The sequence below is a fragment of the Schistocerca piceifrons genome, chromosome X (genome assembly GCF_021461385.2).
Source record: "Schistocerca piceifrons isolate TAMUIC-IGC-003096 chromosome X, iqSchPice1.1, whole genome shotgun sequence".
Lineage (NCBI taxonomy): Eukaryota > Metazoa > Arthropoda > Insecta > Orthoptera > Acrididae > Schistocerca > Schistocerca piceifrons.
This window is the reverse complement of record NC_060149.1, coordinates 758,596,619-758,611,559: the sequence shown is the minus strand read 5'-3', so window position 1 is coordinate 758,611,559 and position 14,941 is coordinate 758,596,619. Positions and strand designations below refer to the sequence as shown.

The 14,941-nt window shown below is 37.9% G+C and overlaps 1 protein-coding gene across 1 annotated transcript in view; it reads left to right on the top strand.

The window, feature by feature from the left end:
- The window catches only part of LOC124723088, a 33,448-nt gene extending 18,718 nt beyond the window's left edge, over positions 1 to 14,730 (top strand). Inside the window, exons 2-3 of the mRNA XM_047248267.1 lie at positions 4,602 to 4,764; positions 14,572 to 14,730. Of these exons, the coding sequence (XP_047104223.1) occupies positions 4,602 to 4,764; positions 14,572 to 14,671 (263 nt within the window). The 3' untranslated portion in view covers positions 14,672 to 14,730. The remainder of the gene's footprint in view (positions 1 to 4,601; positions 4,765 to 14,571) is intronic.
- The last annotated feature ends 211 nt before the right edge of the window (positions 14,731 to 14,941 follow it).

Genomic DNA, 14,941 nt, shown 5'->3' with positions numbered 1-14,941 from the left:
AACAAAAATGTTCGATTCTTTCATGGAGATTTACCTGTCTTATCAAAAGACCCTCGTACTTAGTAGTTGTCCGTCACATATATGACCAGAATGAAAAGGAACAATTTACAGTGTTACTGAATCTGGTTTACATAACACCTACTGTGATGGTGTTAGGGATGGTGACTTTCATGTAGTAAGCTTTTTTCTGAAATTAGTTATTTTCAACATTAAGTGTATAATTTAATTTAAATTGCTAGTTACTTTTCAGATCTATGTTTGATGTCTCCTCAGGCAATGACAGGATGTTAATTTTTTTATTTATTTCGATCACAAATACTCCTTCACTTTTTAGTCTCTTGTATAAGGCAAGACTTCGACTTACCAACTTCATATATCCTGGAGCACCAGACTCTGAGAAATGAGAAACATGTTCTTAACTCTTGTACCTCCTACTTTCTCTTCTAGTGCATGTTATGATTAATTTTAATGCTATGAAGAAGGAAATTTCATCAAGTGCTTCAAGTGCGCATTTCAGTAAGCTGTACAATCATTTGATCCAATACTCAGCTGAGTTGATAATGTCAGAAATTTCCAGAGAACCTAAGATAATCTTAGGCCAGTTCAAAAATCTGAAACTTATAACAAGGCCTTATTCAGCAATATTTGGTTCATTGTATTTCCATTTCAGACTTGTCACTTAGCAAAATTTTGTGTATGTATGGCATGTTTAAGTGAACAACATCAAGGTATTGCAATACCAAATTCATATTTCTCTTCTCTTCTAAGGTGGTTCTAGTTTGTAAATAGGTATTCATTTCTAGTATAGAAGGAGAAGAAACAATTTAAGTTTATATTGACACTTGATATACCTGTTGTTATGGAGTAAATGGCGAAATAGTTTTATGGCAGCATATTTCAAATGTTTCTGAGCTGTTGAAAGCTTTAAGTGTCGGTAATAAAGTTATACTGTTTCTTGTGGTGATAAAGATGTCAGTTTTAATATTCATTTCAAACAGTGATGGATTACTCAAGACAGATGCCATTAGTGAATATATGTTAGAAGAGATACCAACAAAATGATAGTTTGGGATCATGTCATATTATATTCACCATTTGCATTAGAGTAATAAACACTTTTATTCTTAAGATATAACTCTGTGTGACATGAGTGCAAAAAATGAAAGTTTGTTTATTAAAACACGTGGCCCATGTGCTTTGTTAACTTGGAAATAGTATACACTACCTGGCAAAAAGTGTAAAGCACCAAGAATGGGAGAAAGAAACAAAAGGAAACTTCATGGATTGATACAGTATGTGACATTATTTCAGATATTACAATATGAGTTCAAATTGATATAGAACTTGGTAGTATGAGCTCACTAATCAGTATGAAGTTATATCTCTTTTGGCATACATGTACGCATTGGCTATGTTTAGAATAGCGCATAAAACCTATTATATCTTCTCCTGGGGAGGGCTGGACAACAGTTGTAACTAGCCCTTGGTATTGTTGATACTGGAACTGGTATGGAACTGATGTCCGAGCTGATCCCACACTTGTTCATTGGGGAGAGATCTGGAATCTTGCTGGCCAAAAGAGTAGCCTACCTCAACATCATGCAGACAGTTCATAGATACATGCTCCATGTGTGAGTGATGAGTGTCCTGTTGAAAATTGGCACCACAAGAGTGTTGCCTGAGAAGTAACACATGAAGAGGCAGGAAGTTCTTGATGAAATATTGTGACATCAGAATTCCCTCACTGACTACCAGCTGTAACCAGAAGTCATACCTAATGGCTCTCCAGACTGTGATGCCAGGAATAACACTGCTGTGACTCTATAAAACATCGAATTCATTGTTGAACACAATGCAATGCCATTCATCAGTACTCCAGTCTTCCTGTGCACAGCATCTTTCCAAATGCAGTTGTTTGTGTTGTGATGTTTACTGATAGCCTAAAAATGGGACAGCAATTGCCTAATCCAACTGCTACTAGTCTCTCATCAATGGTGCAGGATAACACAGGATGTTGTAAGTAGGCCCTTGTTTGTTCTCAAATGGCAGGTGAAATGTGACAGGGTTATGAAGTGCTTCATGTACAATATGGTGATACTCCCTTGTGGTGGTTACATGTGGCTGACGGGCCGGCCGAAGTGGCCGAGCGGTTAAAGGCGCTACAGTCTGGAACCGCACGACCGCGACGGTCGCAGGTTCGAATCCTGCCTCGGGCATGGATGTGTGTGATGTCCTTAGGTTAGTTAGGTTTAAATAGTTCTAAGTTCTAGGGGACTTATGACCACAGCAGTTGAGTCCCATAGTGCTCAGAGCCATTTGAACCATTTTTTTGTGGTTGACAGGAACCGCAATGACGAGTATGTTTCCCTTACACTGTTTGAAAATGGAAGAGCACATATTGGATTAGCTTTTGTAAGTGGATTTAAATTAAAAGGAAGATAAAAGTTTAGAATTGGAAAATTTAAGAGGTAGTTATTGAGACAGACAGAACATTTGTACCATTTCCATTCAGTATTCACTGCATCACAAAATTTGTGATTCCAGTTGAACCACAAAGAGCACATAAGTCACTGTTCATCAGTGAAATTGTCAGAAAACTTCTTAAGACATAATGTACAGAAAGCATCCACAGAATCGCAATCAAGTTCCAGATTGATATCACCTTTTTTGTCTACTTTTGAAGGTTTGTGAGCAAAATCATTGTTAGAACTTGAGCTTTTATACTTTCTTTTAACTTTCATCTTAGTGTTGGCAGAATTACTCTTTCATGCTGCTCCACACCTTGAAGCCTCATTTGAAGTGTTTGTGCGTTTAGAAGCATAAAAGATTTCCAGCTTTTTCTTACAAGAAGAAATAGTCAACACCATATTCTCGGGACCCTTCAGTTTTGAGACACTGGTTGAAATTTTGGAACATCTTTTACATCCTTGGGAAAGTTTATAGGATAGAGTGATGGCATCAGATGTGGAATGCAACGTGGGTTGAGGTTGATCCTCACCAATAGACTGAATCTGGCTGTCAGTGCTATGTGATATAATCTTAAGTGCTAGATCAAATGTGTTTGTATTTGCAAGTATTTAAAGCCCACATTGAGCTTCAGAAATAGGCTTTAATTGGTTATCATTCAGTTCATGAATACAGTCAGCTTCAGTAAATACTGAGTCATTATAAGGACAGATACCAGTGACATGAAAACCACTCAGTGCATTAATCACGATTGCTGCTCTAACGTATGCTTTGTCCATGAGTTCAGCTACTTCACACTGTGTCACAATTCTACCCTAGTTACTGTAAATCCACCTCTCAGTTTCTTGAATATAAAGTTTTAAATGGCTCCATGAAAGCAATATCTAGAGGCTACATCCTATGCATGGTATGAGGTGTAATACAGACATGGACAAAATCTTGGAATAACTCAAGGAGGAACTCCCTTCATTAGCTTCAAGTCCTGCTTTTTTCTCGGGATAGCTATATTGGAGTGACATACTAGTCGGCACCTGACATGGTGTTCAGAGATCTCCTTTCTGCCTATGACATTGTAAACTGCCAATTTTCCTTTCACACAAATAAGTTTCACATTTCTGCTTTGGACAGTTGTGATTCCAGTTTTATGTATGTTAATGTTCTGGTAGGTTTGACCTTGAATTTAGCAGCTCTGCTTTTAAAACACAGAAAAATGGCTTCACATTGTTTTGAATAATGCGTACGTTTCCAGCTCTTGTCAATGATTGTGGTGTTCCTGTTGTTAACTGGGAAAAATTTCTTTTCAAAAATAAGTCAATCCACTTTTAATCTGCAATATTTTCTGGTTTAGAAGAGAGGTGAGGCAGATTGTTCTTTAAGGCAAGCTCATACACCATCTGCTTTAACTCCTTATGTGTCAAACCAAAAATAATCTTTTGCCCTTCTGTATAGTACTAGATCAATTCGTTCTCTACTTCACATGTCATCATGTTTCCTTCCAAGTGTCCACCCCCGTAAGCTGAGTGGTCAGTGCGGTGGAATGCCATGCCAAGGGGCCGGGTTTGGTACCCTTCTGGGGCAGGAGATTTTTCTCTTCATCATCATTTCATCCCCATCTCTGACGCACAAGTTGCCCAATGTGGCATCAAATGCAACAAGTACTTGCCCTCTGCTGCCGAACTTTCCCAAATGGGGGGCTCCTGGCCCTCACTGCTTTATGCTCATTTCCATTTTTCCTTCCAAGTTTCTGTCTTACAACTGTAGTTTCCTTTTCAGTTTGTCGTTTTGCACATCTTTCAATGCACTCTCAAATTGTTGATCTGGGTACTTCATACATCTTAAACGCTCTCATCATTCCCATTTCTTTTTCTCTGGACAGACGGACAGAAGTAACTATGACATTTATTGGTTAACAAATTGAAACAATTGCTCCTAATATCGCCTGGTGGTAATATCAGTATCCATTTGATGGGTGATATTGGGAACACAGTTCATTCAACACCAATTTACACATGACAGCTCTTCAAAACACCTTTCCTGATTTTTAATATTATGACTGGTATCCTTATTTAATATATTTTCCAATGGTTTAAATTAAATGTAAACATTTACTTAGTAGTTTCCTTGATTTATTGCAGTCAGTAATATTGTTGGACACAGCCTCAAACATTATAGATGCCATACTGTTTCCTCCATCACTCTGAGGAAGCTTGCAACTAACACTGGCCATTGCAAAATTGCAGAAATTCAAGGTTATCACAGAAACCCACAGATGACGTGGGTAGCAGCTTCAAAATACAAGTAGGTGATAGTGGTGTAGGGGCAATATCATTTAACACCAGACTGTTACAGTCATCTTATTCATAACATTAATTAAACACTGTTGTCAGTATATCATGAAATGATAATATAAATTGTATGAGATAATTATTTATCCATGATATGTGTGTGTTGCAGACTAACTAAGTACTTCTAAACAGTGACAGGCTACACATTGTACAGTACTTCATCCTATACTTGAAACTCCATACTCATCCTTAACACAAAACATAACTTCTCATTTGACAAACATAGAAATAAAACTGAAAGAAATGGCCTCCACTGATGTAAATTTAAATTTTCAAAATGGCTGCAGTATATCCATGTATCATTGTTACTCATAGCACTATGTATCATTGACTGTTACATAAAAATTTGTGAAAATTACATCATCTTAAATGGACATTATGCTATAGATAATGTAAACCACCATAAATCAGCAGTTATGCCTACATGATCATAATTCTGTTTCACCTATAGAATTCATATACTGTGAAGCCTTCACTTATTGCAGTCACAAACTTTAAATATTGTAGTACAAATGAAAGAGGACTTTGATATAGTCCCTCCAGAGTTTGCCACATAATTGTATTCAAAACAATATTCAATCAAAGATAATAACAGATGATTCACTTTTTTACACAGCTTAATAATTCTATGTCTAATATAGCTTATTAATATTACCAAAAAGATTTCCCACAACCCAGGTGGTGTGCTAATTATTATTTTCTTATAAAATAAATGTGGAGCTGTTGATGCAAATAATTGTTGTTCTTTAAACAGTAGAATATCCAGGATGGAATGTAATAATGTTATGAAAAAGATAGTCGGTACTCACCTTATAGTGGAGATGCTTAGCTGCAGATAGGCACAGCAAAAAGACTGTCAGAAAGTGAGCGTTCGGCCAATTGGGTCTTCAATGGAATCAGACAACATGCACACAAACTCATGCAACACATTAAGATGACCCATCGAGTTTCAGACAGGCACAACAGAAAGTCTGTTACACATTACAGCTGTTGGCCAAAGAGTTCTTCAGCAATGTAAACACATACAACAACACTCGCACAACCAAGCACACCACATACACACATGGCCACTACCACCAGCAGCTCAGACTAGATTCACATCTATGGTGTACATATACATACTGAAGTGACAAATGAAAATTTGTACTGAGGTCGGGATTCGAACCTGGGTCTCCTCCTCACTATGCAGATGCACTTACCGCTATGCCACACTGGTACAGTGCCTTTGCACAGCTGCTCACACAACCCTGGCGTGACTCGCTCCTCAGTCCCAGTTCCGTATCATGCCTCAGCCCATTTAGTATTCCCCCTAAACTAGGAACACCAAGGTGGTTGAGGAGTGAACGGGAATTAGGATTTAGGAGGGAGGCTTGCAGGTTTGCCCATGCAGTTGGGTAAACTCACTGTGCCGAGGTGGTGAAGAGGTAGCATGTCTGCCTAACGAACAGGTGACCTGTGTTCGAATCCCAGCCTTGGTACAAGTGAATTACAATATTTGTAAAGTGGGAAAGGAAATTATAGTTAGGTGACTGATTTTTAAATGAACCAGTATGTGCAGTGTGGCTCTTAATTGTCATTTTATTCTGTGCAGCCTGCTTAGCCTGAAACAGCAAATTTCTGGCGGGATATGAAGGGGTGGGGGGGGGGGGGGGGGCAAGGAAAGAGGAGGAGGGATAAGAAATGCAAAAGCATAGTATCCTATAACAACAAATTCAATGAGTCACAACTGAAATCACTCACATATATAAGGGAATGCTGATTGTTTACAGAGAATGATGGCATTAATTGTGCCAGGTATTTTTGACTTACAAGAGAGAATCACAAAAAGTTCTTAAAATTAAACTTAAAACAGTTTTGGTCAGAATAGAACATTTATTAAAAGACTGCAACTGATTTCAGTTAAAAAGTGACTGAAAGAAAGACAGTCTGAAGACCATATACACTGATTCATAAGTACAATTCCAATATAGAAGGAAATATACCTTGTACCTATTTTATTGTATCTGAAGGTGGTTGCTATTTGATTGAAACTGGTTGAAATTTGTTAGAAAATGTTCAGTTATGGTCAAAACTGTTTTCATGTGCTCCATGTAGATCACTGTTCTATTCTCCATTAAAATGTTTTTTAAAGTTACATAATGGAAATGCTGTAAAACCTGACCTGACAGATGCCTGAAGATAGACATCAACTATCCCATAAAAGCCTACTTATCATGTTTCAGGCAACAGCATTAAGTGAAAAATGTAGAGAGATAGTTCAGGGACTGTGCATTGTTCCTGTAGGGCTCTATAGCCTAAATCAGACTATTACAGAGCACACAGAGACGTAAGTGAAAGGAATGGCAGGAGAACCTGATACGGGGCTAATGGGAGTACCCTCTGTTATGTACTTCACATCATTTTGGGGAGTGAGGTTACAGATGTATACATAGATCTCTTTATTTTAAAAACAGTTGTGCACATTTAGTCTCATGCTTTCAGGTGCATTGTGTTTCAAAAAGATATTCCTGAGCCCATACTGTGAGAAGCTAATTATTCTGAGGTGCAAAAGTCATAATATACCTCCTAATACTATGTTGGACCTCCTTTTGCCCTGCGTAGTGGAGCAACTCAACATGACATAGAACTCAATAACTTATAGGAAGTCCCCTGCAGAAATATTGAGCCATGCTGCCTCTATAGCCATCCATAATTATGAGAACGTTGCCTGTGCAGGACTTTATACATGGTCTGACCTCTCAATGATGTCCCATAAATCTTTGATGGGATTAATGTTGAGTCATTGGAGTGGCCAAATCATTTGCTCAAATTGTCCAGAGTGTTCTTCAAACCATTTGTGAACAATTGTATCCCAATGATATGGTGCATTGTTACCCATAAAAATTTGTCCACAAATGGTAGCAAATGACCTCCAAGTAGCCAAACATAACCATTTCCAGTGAATGATCGGTTCAGTTGTACCAGAGGACCCAATTCATTCCATGTAAACACAGCCCACAGAATTATCGAGTCACGTCCAGCTTGCACAGTGCCTTATTCACAACTTGGATCCATGGTTTCTGTGGGATCTATGCCACACTCGAACACTACCATCAGCCCTTACCAACTGAAACTGGGACTCATCTGATCAGATCATAGTTTTGCAATAATCTCATGTGGTCATGAGCAAGGAGAGGCACTGCAGGTGATGTCATGCTGTTAGCAAAGGCACTCGCGTTGGTTGGCTGTCGCCATAACCCATTAACACCAAATTTTGCTGCACTGTACATCCCACAAACATTTCTGCAGTTATTTCACACAGTGTTGCCTGTCTGTCAGCACTGACAACTATAAGCAAACAATGCTGCTCTCGATCGTTAAGTAAATGCCTTGTCATCTTCAAGAAGGGCTTGTACTTTGCTGAATTTTGTTTTGTTTCATGTGTAAACATCAACACAACACATGCCAGATGGACATTGGAGGCACGTTGAGCTGTTGAGGTACAAGGTGAACTGATTTCTATGAACTTCTTGTGAAACTATGTCGGATGTGTTCAAGATCTGTCTCAGACACTTGGGGATGTCCAGTGATTTACGTTTACACAAACAGTTTGTTCCATGGAATTGTTCATGCCATCATCAAATGCTCTGTACTGTAGGAGGATCCACATCATACATAATACAAAAGTCACGTTGAACCGTTATTATTGACCGGCACTGCGCAAATCATAGAACAGAAAACCCTTTCTGTTGTCCTGACACCATTTTTAGAAGAATTTGGGGGGGGGGGGGGGGGAGTAGGAGGGCACCCTGTTGCTACCTAGCAGTAACCATGTAAAACTTGAGAATTTGCTCCTTTAAATGGTAAGTTGCTCATGCATACATATCAAATAACACAACAGTCATCATGTGTTTTTTTTTTATCGGATTATTCTTTTTGACTCACCCTGTATAATTTAAAACATAGGTAGGCCAAAGTTTGCTTGCAGACCTGAAAAAGAAGCTTGCATTACATTGCTTCCTGGAGAAGATATATGTCTTTCACATGACAGAAGCAAAGCAATGTGAATTATGGTATGATATGCATATTATACTACATTTCACATTGACAGGGTACTGATAGTCAAGTATTTTATCTCAGAGGATGGTGCTTTAATTATTGAAACTAGTCATATGTTAATATAAATGCTTTGTATTTCAGGTGGTATCTTTTTAATTAAAATCAATATTGCTGTCACTTAATGCCACTGATGATACAATTTCAAAATCTCACAACTGTAACAGTGTGATATTTTATGTAATATCGAACTATAGCCTGTACCCACCATTAACAGTATTTCACTTAGCACCTTGACTTTGAACAAAACTCTGGAGACTATAGCTATACAGGCATGTAAATAATTGGAATGCTGCTTCTTTCATTTGTTTCAATCTCTCTCTCTCTCACACACACTCACACACACACACACACACACACACACACACACACACACACACACACACACACTCAAGAGGAGCACCTTTCCCTTTCTGTCTTGCCTTCCTTACTTTCCTGCAGTTCGCTGGCTCTACTTGTGTGCTAACAAACCATGTCGGGTTTGATGTTGGCATCAGGTAAAGTCAGTTTGTGAACGGGCCTGTTTATCCAGCTGGAATGTTCTCTGCTTCTGGTTAAACCCCCATCCCATCTCTATTGGCTAGCAACAAAAGAGCAGTCTGTGTTAAATGCAGCTTGTCATTCCCTAGCCTTTTATTCCCTGAAAGTTTTCCAAGAAATTTAAAAATAAGTAAATGTAAAAATATAAATGTATTTACTGAACTATTTTTTGTTGGGGGTGGGTTTGTGACCTTATGATATTGTCTTACTTGGATCTGCAGCAACTAGACTATAGGAGAACGTTTGCCTAAGGTTTGCTACAAAAACTGAAAATCCATTGTTTGTATACTGCGACTTGATTACAGACAAGGAAAATTTCTAAAGATATAAAGCAGCTAATTCCCAAAATTCATTATTGTGGATAGATTAAAATCTGCATGGTACAGTGACACTACATACCAACAGTAGTTTAAATTTAATGTGTGGGTTGGAAATTTTCCAAATTTCTAACTGGCACGTATTACAGGTACTGTGTACAGTATTGTAGAAACTTCAAGAAAGAACTAAAGGGCACAACATACACATGACATAGTTGCTATAACAAGACACATGTATTTTATTATATGACACCAACCAAAGACATAGTACACAGAAGAGAAATTAATATAAACCTTTCGCTTCAACACGTCCCTTAAATGTTTTTCTTGCTAAATGCAGTACTTAACACATTCCAAATAATGATCTTAAATTTGGTGGGAATATCTGCAGCTTGCAGATTGCCTGGTTCATGCTCAATGGCTAGCTGGTCTTCTAGAATTTTCTGATGGATGTAGTGCATGTGAACATCAATATGCTTTGACCCCTTGTGAAATTCAGAATTTTTGGCCAGTTTAATAGTTCTTGCATTATCAACAAGAAGAAAACACTCTCCAGTGGTGAAATTTCTTCATAGAGCTTAGATAGCCATATTCCTTCTCTTGCCCCTTCCATATTCCTTCTCTTGTCCCTTCATTGGCAGCCACATACTCTGACTATGTTGTTGACATTGATATGCAATGTTGCCGCCTACTAGCCCAGGTAACTGCTCCTTTACAAAATCTTGCAACCACTCCACTAACTGAGCGTCAGTTTGCTGGATCACTGGCATAATCACCATCAGTATGTATCTCCAGCCTCCTGTTTGCATGGCTAGCATCATACTTTATACCCAATGACACTGAAACTTTTATATACTTTAGGACTCTTTTTACCACAGACCAGTGATTTTCTTGATTCTCTAAAAATTTTGACACATAGCTCATTGCAAATGCTATATTGGGTCTTGTACCAACAGATAAATATGTAAGACAGCCAACTACTTCTCGATATGGAGCATTAGTTACACTATCACTGGTTAACTCATTTGGCTGCAGATACTGCTCAATTGGAGTTGTCATAGGATTTCCCTCTGTCATGTTAAACCATCGAAGAATATCTTTAGCATAACTTTCTTGATTAATCTCTATTAATCCATTATCATGACATACAACATTAATATTTAAGAAATACCCTACTGGCTCAACAGTAATTTTAAACTCATCTTGAATTTCCTTTAGGAAAACTTCAATATACTTCTTCTTACTTGCAGATATTAATCCATCATCAACATATAGAACTACCATCAACTTGTCATTCCAGTTTTCTCAACAGAACAAACACAGGTCTGCCTTACTTTCCACAAGCCCAAGATTTAGTAGGAAGTCCTATAACTGTTGGTTCCAGCACCTTGGAGATTGTTTTAGTCCATATAATATTTTATGAAGTTTGCATACCCGATTTGGTCCATCACTAAATCCCTCAGACTGCTCCATATATATCTCTTCCTCTAAGAAGTCATTCAAAAAAGCAGATTTTACATCAAATTGTGCCAACTGAAGTTGCTCCCTAGCAGAAACACTCAAAATTGCTCTAATTGTATTGTATCTAGCAACAGGACTGAATGTTTCATTATAGTCAATTTGACCATCAGCCTTATGATTACTTCTACAAACTGAACGGTTTGTAATGGGCTTCAATTGTTGCCTATATCTCTTTCACTAGAACTTTCTTTTGTAGGTTCCTTAAACACATTTGCATCTTATAATTTTTCAATTTTTAATTGCCTGCTTCACTTGGGAGTAACACCATTGTCGTACCAGTTTTCTTAGGTTCAGAAACAACATCCTTACCCCAAAAATGGTTCAAATGGATCTGAGCACTATGGGACTCAACAACTGAGGTCATCAGTCCCATAGCGGTCACTCGGTTCCAGACTGAAGCGCCTAGAACCGCTCGGCCACACCAGCCGGCATCCTTACTCCAAATAATCCATTTTTCTCATTCAATCCACACTCAAAAGCCATCAATGCCATCAGAATAATCAACTAGCATTTCTGGTTTTCCCTTTGGATACCATTTCTTTAGCTTTTCCTTCAGAATATGAACTAAACACTTCATTCTACAAATATGAAGTTTATTTAGCTGTATCGTCTTTCCAGTGAATACCTCGTAAGATGTTTTGCCATCCACATGACTTTTACCACTTTTGTTTAACACATAAACAGCTGCTTTTACTACTTCTACCCACAAAAACTAAGGCAGGCCCCGAGCTTGCAACACGGTCCAAGCCAGTTCCACAGCTGTTCTGTTAGTGCGCTCAGCACATCCATTCTGCTCTGAAGTATAAAGATTTGTAAAGATGAGTTGTATGCCATTTAATTTCATCAAATCTTTAACTTCAGTATTATCAAATTCTCGTCCACCATCACATTGAAATGCTTTTGGTAGTTGACCACAAAAATTCTTCACAATACTCACCATTTCTGCAATCTTCTCTGCAGTCTCAGACATCTGCTTGAGAAAATATATCAAGTGTAGTCTTGAAAAGTCACAAGTGAAGCAAAGAAAATATTCTGTTCCTACCAGCGATTTACACTCCATAGGTCCACACAGATCAGCATGAATCACTTCTCCAGGTTGTGTGGCATGCTGCTGTCATAACTGAAAATTGCTGTGATGCTGCTTCTCCTTAACACGTGCCTCACATAATTCTTCACCAGCATCTTCAACTTCAACACCATGCTGCTTCAAGAATTGTTGGACATGACATTTGTTTCGATGACCCAAGTGTTCATGCCAAATTTGCAGAGAGTCCTTTGATGGAAGACTTACCTCAGGATCACAAGGCTGAATTTGTTTTGTCACTTGAATCAACATCTTCAGTAGGTTGCCACTACATATGCCACATGCATTTACAATGCCATTGTTTCGGAACTCACACTTGTCTTTCAATGAATAAAAGTCCAATTCCTTGTCCATAGCAGATGACACAGAAGAGAGATTTCTTCACCCTTCTGGAGTATACAAAACATTATCCATATGGCATAACTTCCATTTTCCATTGACAGAAGCTTCAAAATAAATAGTCCCTTTTCCTAGTGTGTTCATAGTCGAATATTTGCCCAGGCATATCTGCTGTGGTGTTGCAAACTTAGTGAATGATACATACCACTCAATTTTCTTAGCATGTGATTCGTCACTCCACAATCAGCGATTCATGTGCCCTCGCTCTATTCTGCACTTATTACTTCACTAATCAAAGCCTGGTTAGGCAATTACTTTTATTTTGGTTGTGGATGATTTTTTTTGCTTGTGTTTCCCATTTGGACATATTTTTTTAGTATGGCGAAATCCACCACAACTGAAATATTGAGCTTCATTTTGTTTGTAGACTTTTTGTATTTGTTTGACAAAGTAACATTCCTCATAATGGTGCAGTCAGCATTTTTAATGTTTGCTTTGGTAACAAAAAGTGCAACTACCTTGTCTCACTTCTCCCTCCAACAAGCATGACGACTGTCATCAGAAGTTAACATGTCCATCAAATGCTTTAGTGTTTGTTGATCTTCAGATCTTGTTCACCATGAATGTCACAGACTCTCATAACTGTCAGGCAGTGTGTCAAGTAGTCGAACCATTAACAATGATTCATCAGGTTTCACATTGTGTTGTTGCATTCGAAGAACTAAGTTTTCAAAGCAAGTAAGATGTGTCACCATGTCATCGCCTGAACTCTTGTAAAAATTTAGGAATTCTGACTGAACAGAATATGCAGCTTGCTTTGTTTTCCATTCAAACATGGGATGTAGCTTGTCCCATGCAGTCTCACATGCAACCAACAATGCCAATGACTTTTGTTTCCACAGTTCTAACAATAATCTGATTCGCTGCACTATCAGCTTTGTCCCATGTTTTTAGAGGAGCATTAGACACATCTATCTGTGCTGATGTTGCATCCACTGGCAAAGCAAATACACACTTTGTATGCGCTGTCTGATGCACATAAAAAAATTTGAACTGCAAACCTCCAAATAGTCCAATTTTCAGCCCCACACAGCCTCTCTATACCATGAATATCCATTGCAGTCCCTTAAAACGTTCAGACTTACAACCAAAAAAATTCCACAAGAGGAAAATGCAGCAGTTGTTCTCGTATATACAATATGAACTATATTGTATATGCAACAAACAATATGAATATAGCACACAACACACGCTAACACATTTCTCACGTCACGAAATGTAAAATTGTAATACCCAATTCCTTTCTTGAATCGTGTACTGGGCCCATAACCTGTTGCAGAAACTTCAGTAAAGAACTAAAGTACACTACATAAAGCATACACACAATGTAGTTGCTATAATAAGACTCATGTACTTTATTTTATGACACCAACCAAAGACATAGATATAGTACACAGCCGAGAGATTAATATAAACATTTCACTTCAACAAAAGAAAGTTGTAGAGAAGGAGAATTGAGACATAGGCAACAACTGAAAAAACCAGAGCACCTTACTGAAATTATGCTGGCTGAAATAAATGAGCCAAAGAATTATACAGAGGCTCTTATTTCTGTAGACCATGAACACTGGAGAAGAGCAATGAAGTCATTTCTCCTCCATTGCTCTTCTCCAGTGTTCATGGTCTACAGAATTAATAGCCTCTGTATAATACTTTGACTCATTTATTTTAGCCAGTATAATTTCAGTAAGGTGCTCTGGTTTCTTCAGTTGTTGCCTATTTCCCAATTCTTGTGTTTTTAAAAATGAAATATAGAACAAGTGCTTTGTGTATGAGAAAGCTCCAATATTGTTTCATGTTTCAGGTACACAGGAATGTATCTACTTACTGATGGATTAGTACGATCAATCAGTTCAATGGCAAAGAGATTTCCCTTGATGTCAATTCTTTGTAATGTGTGTTGAAAGGTGGTTTAATGTTATGTAAAGAAAATGTAATAATTAAATAAATGAGTTTGTCATAAGGGCAATGTCAATTCATTGAATAATGATTATTATATCACTGTGTGGAGTATCAGTGGTTTGTTACAATCAGAACATTCAACATTTCAAATTGTAACTCTTAAGTATAATTATGTGATGTATAGTTGTTCATCCTATGCTTATGGATTTTCTCCATGGCTTCTTTGTCAGGAAGCTGATTGAGGTTTACATTGCAATCAGAATAACATTCCT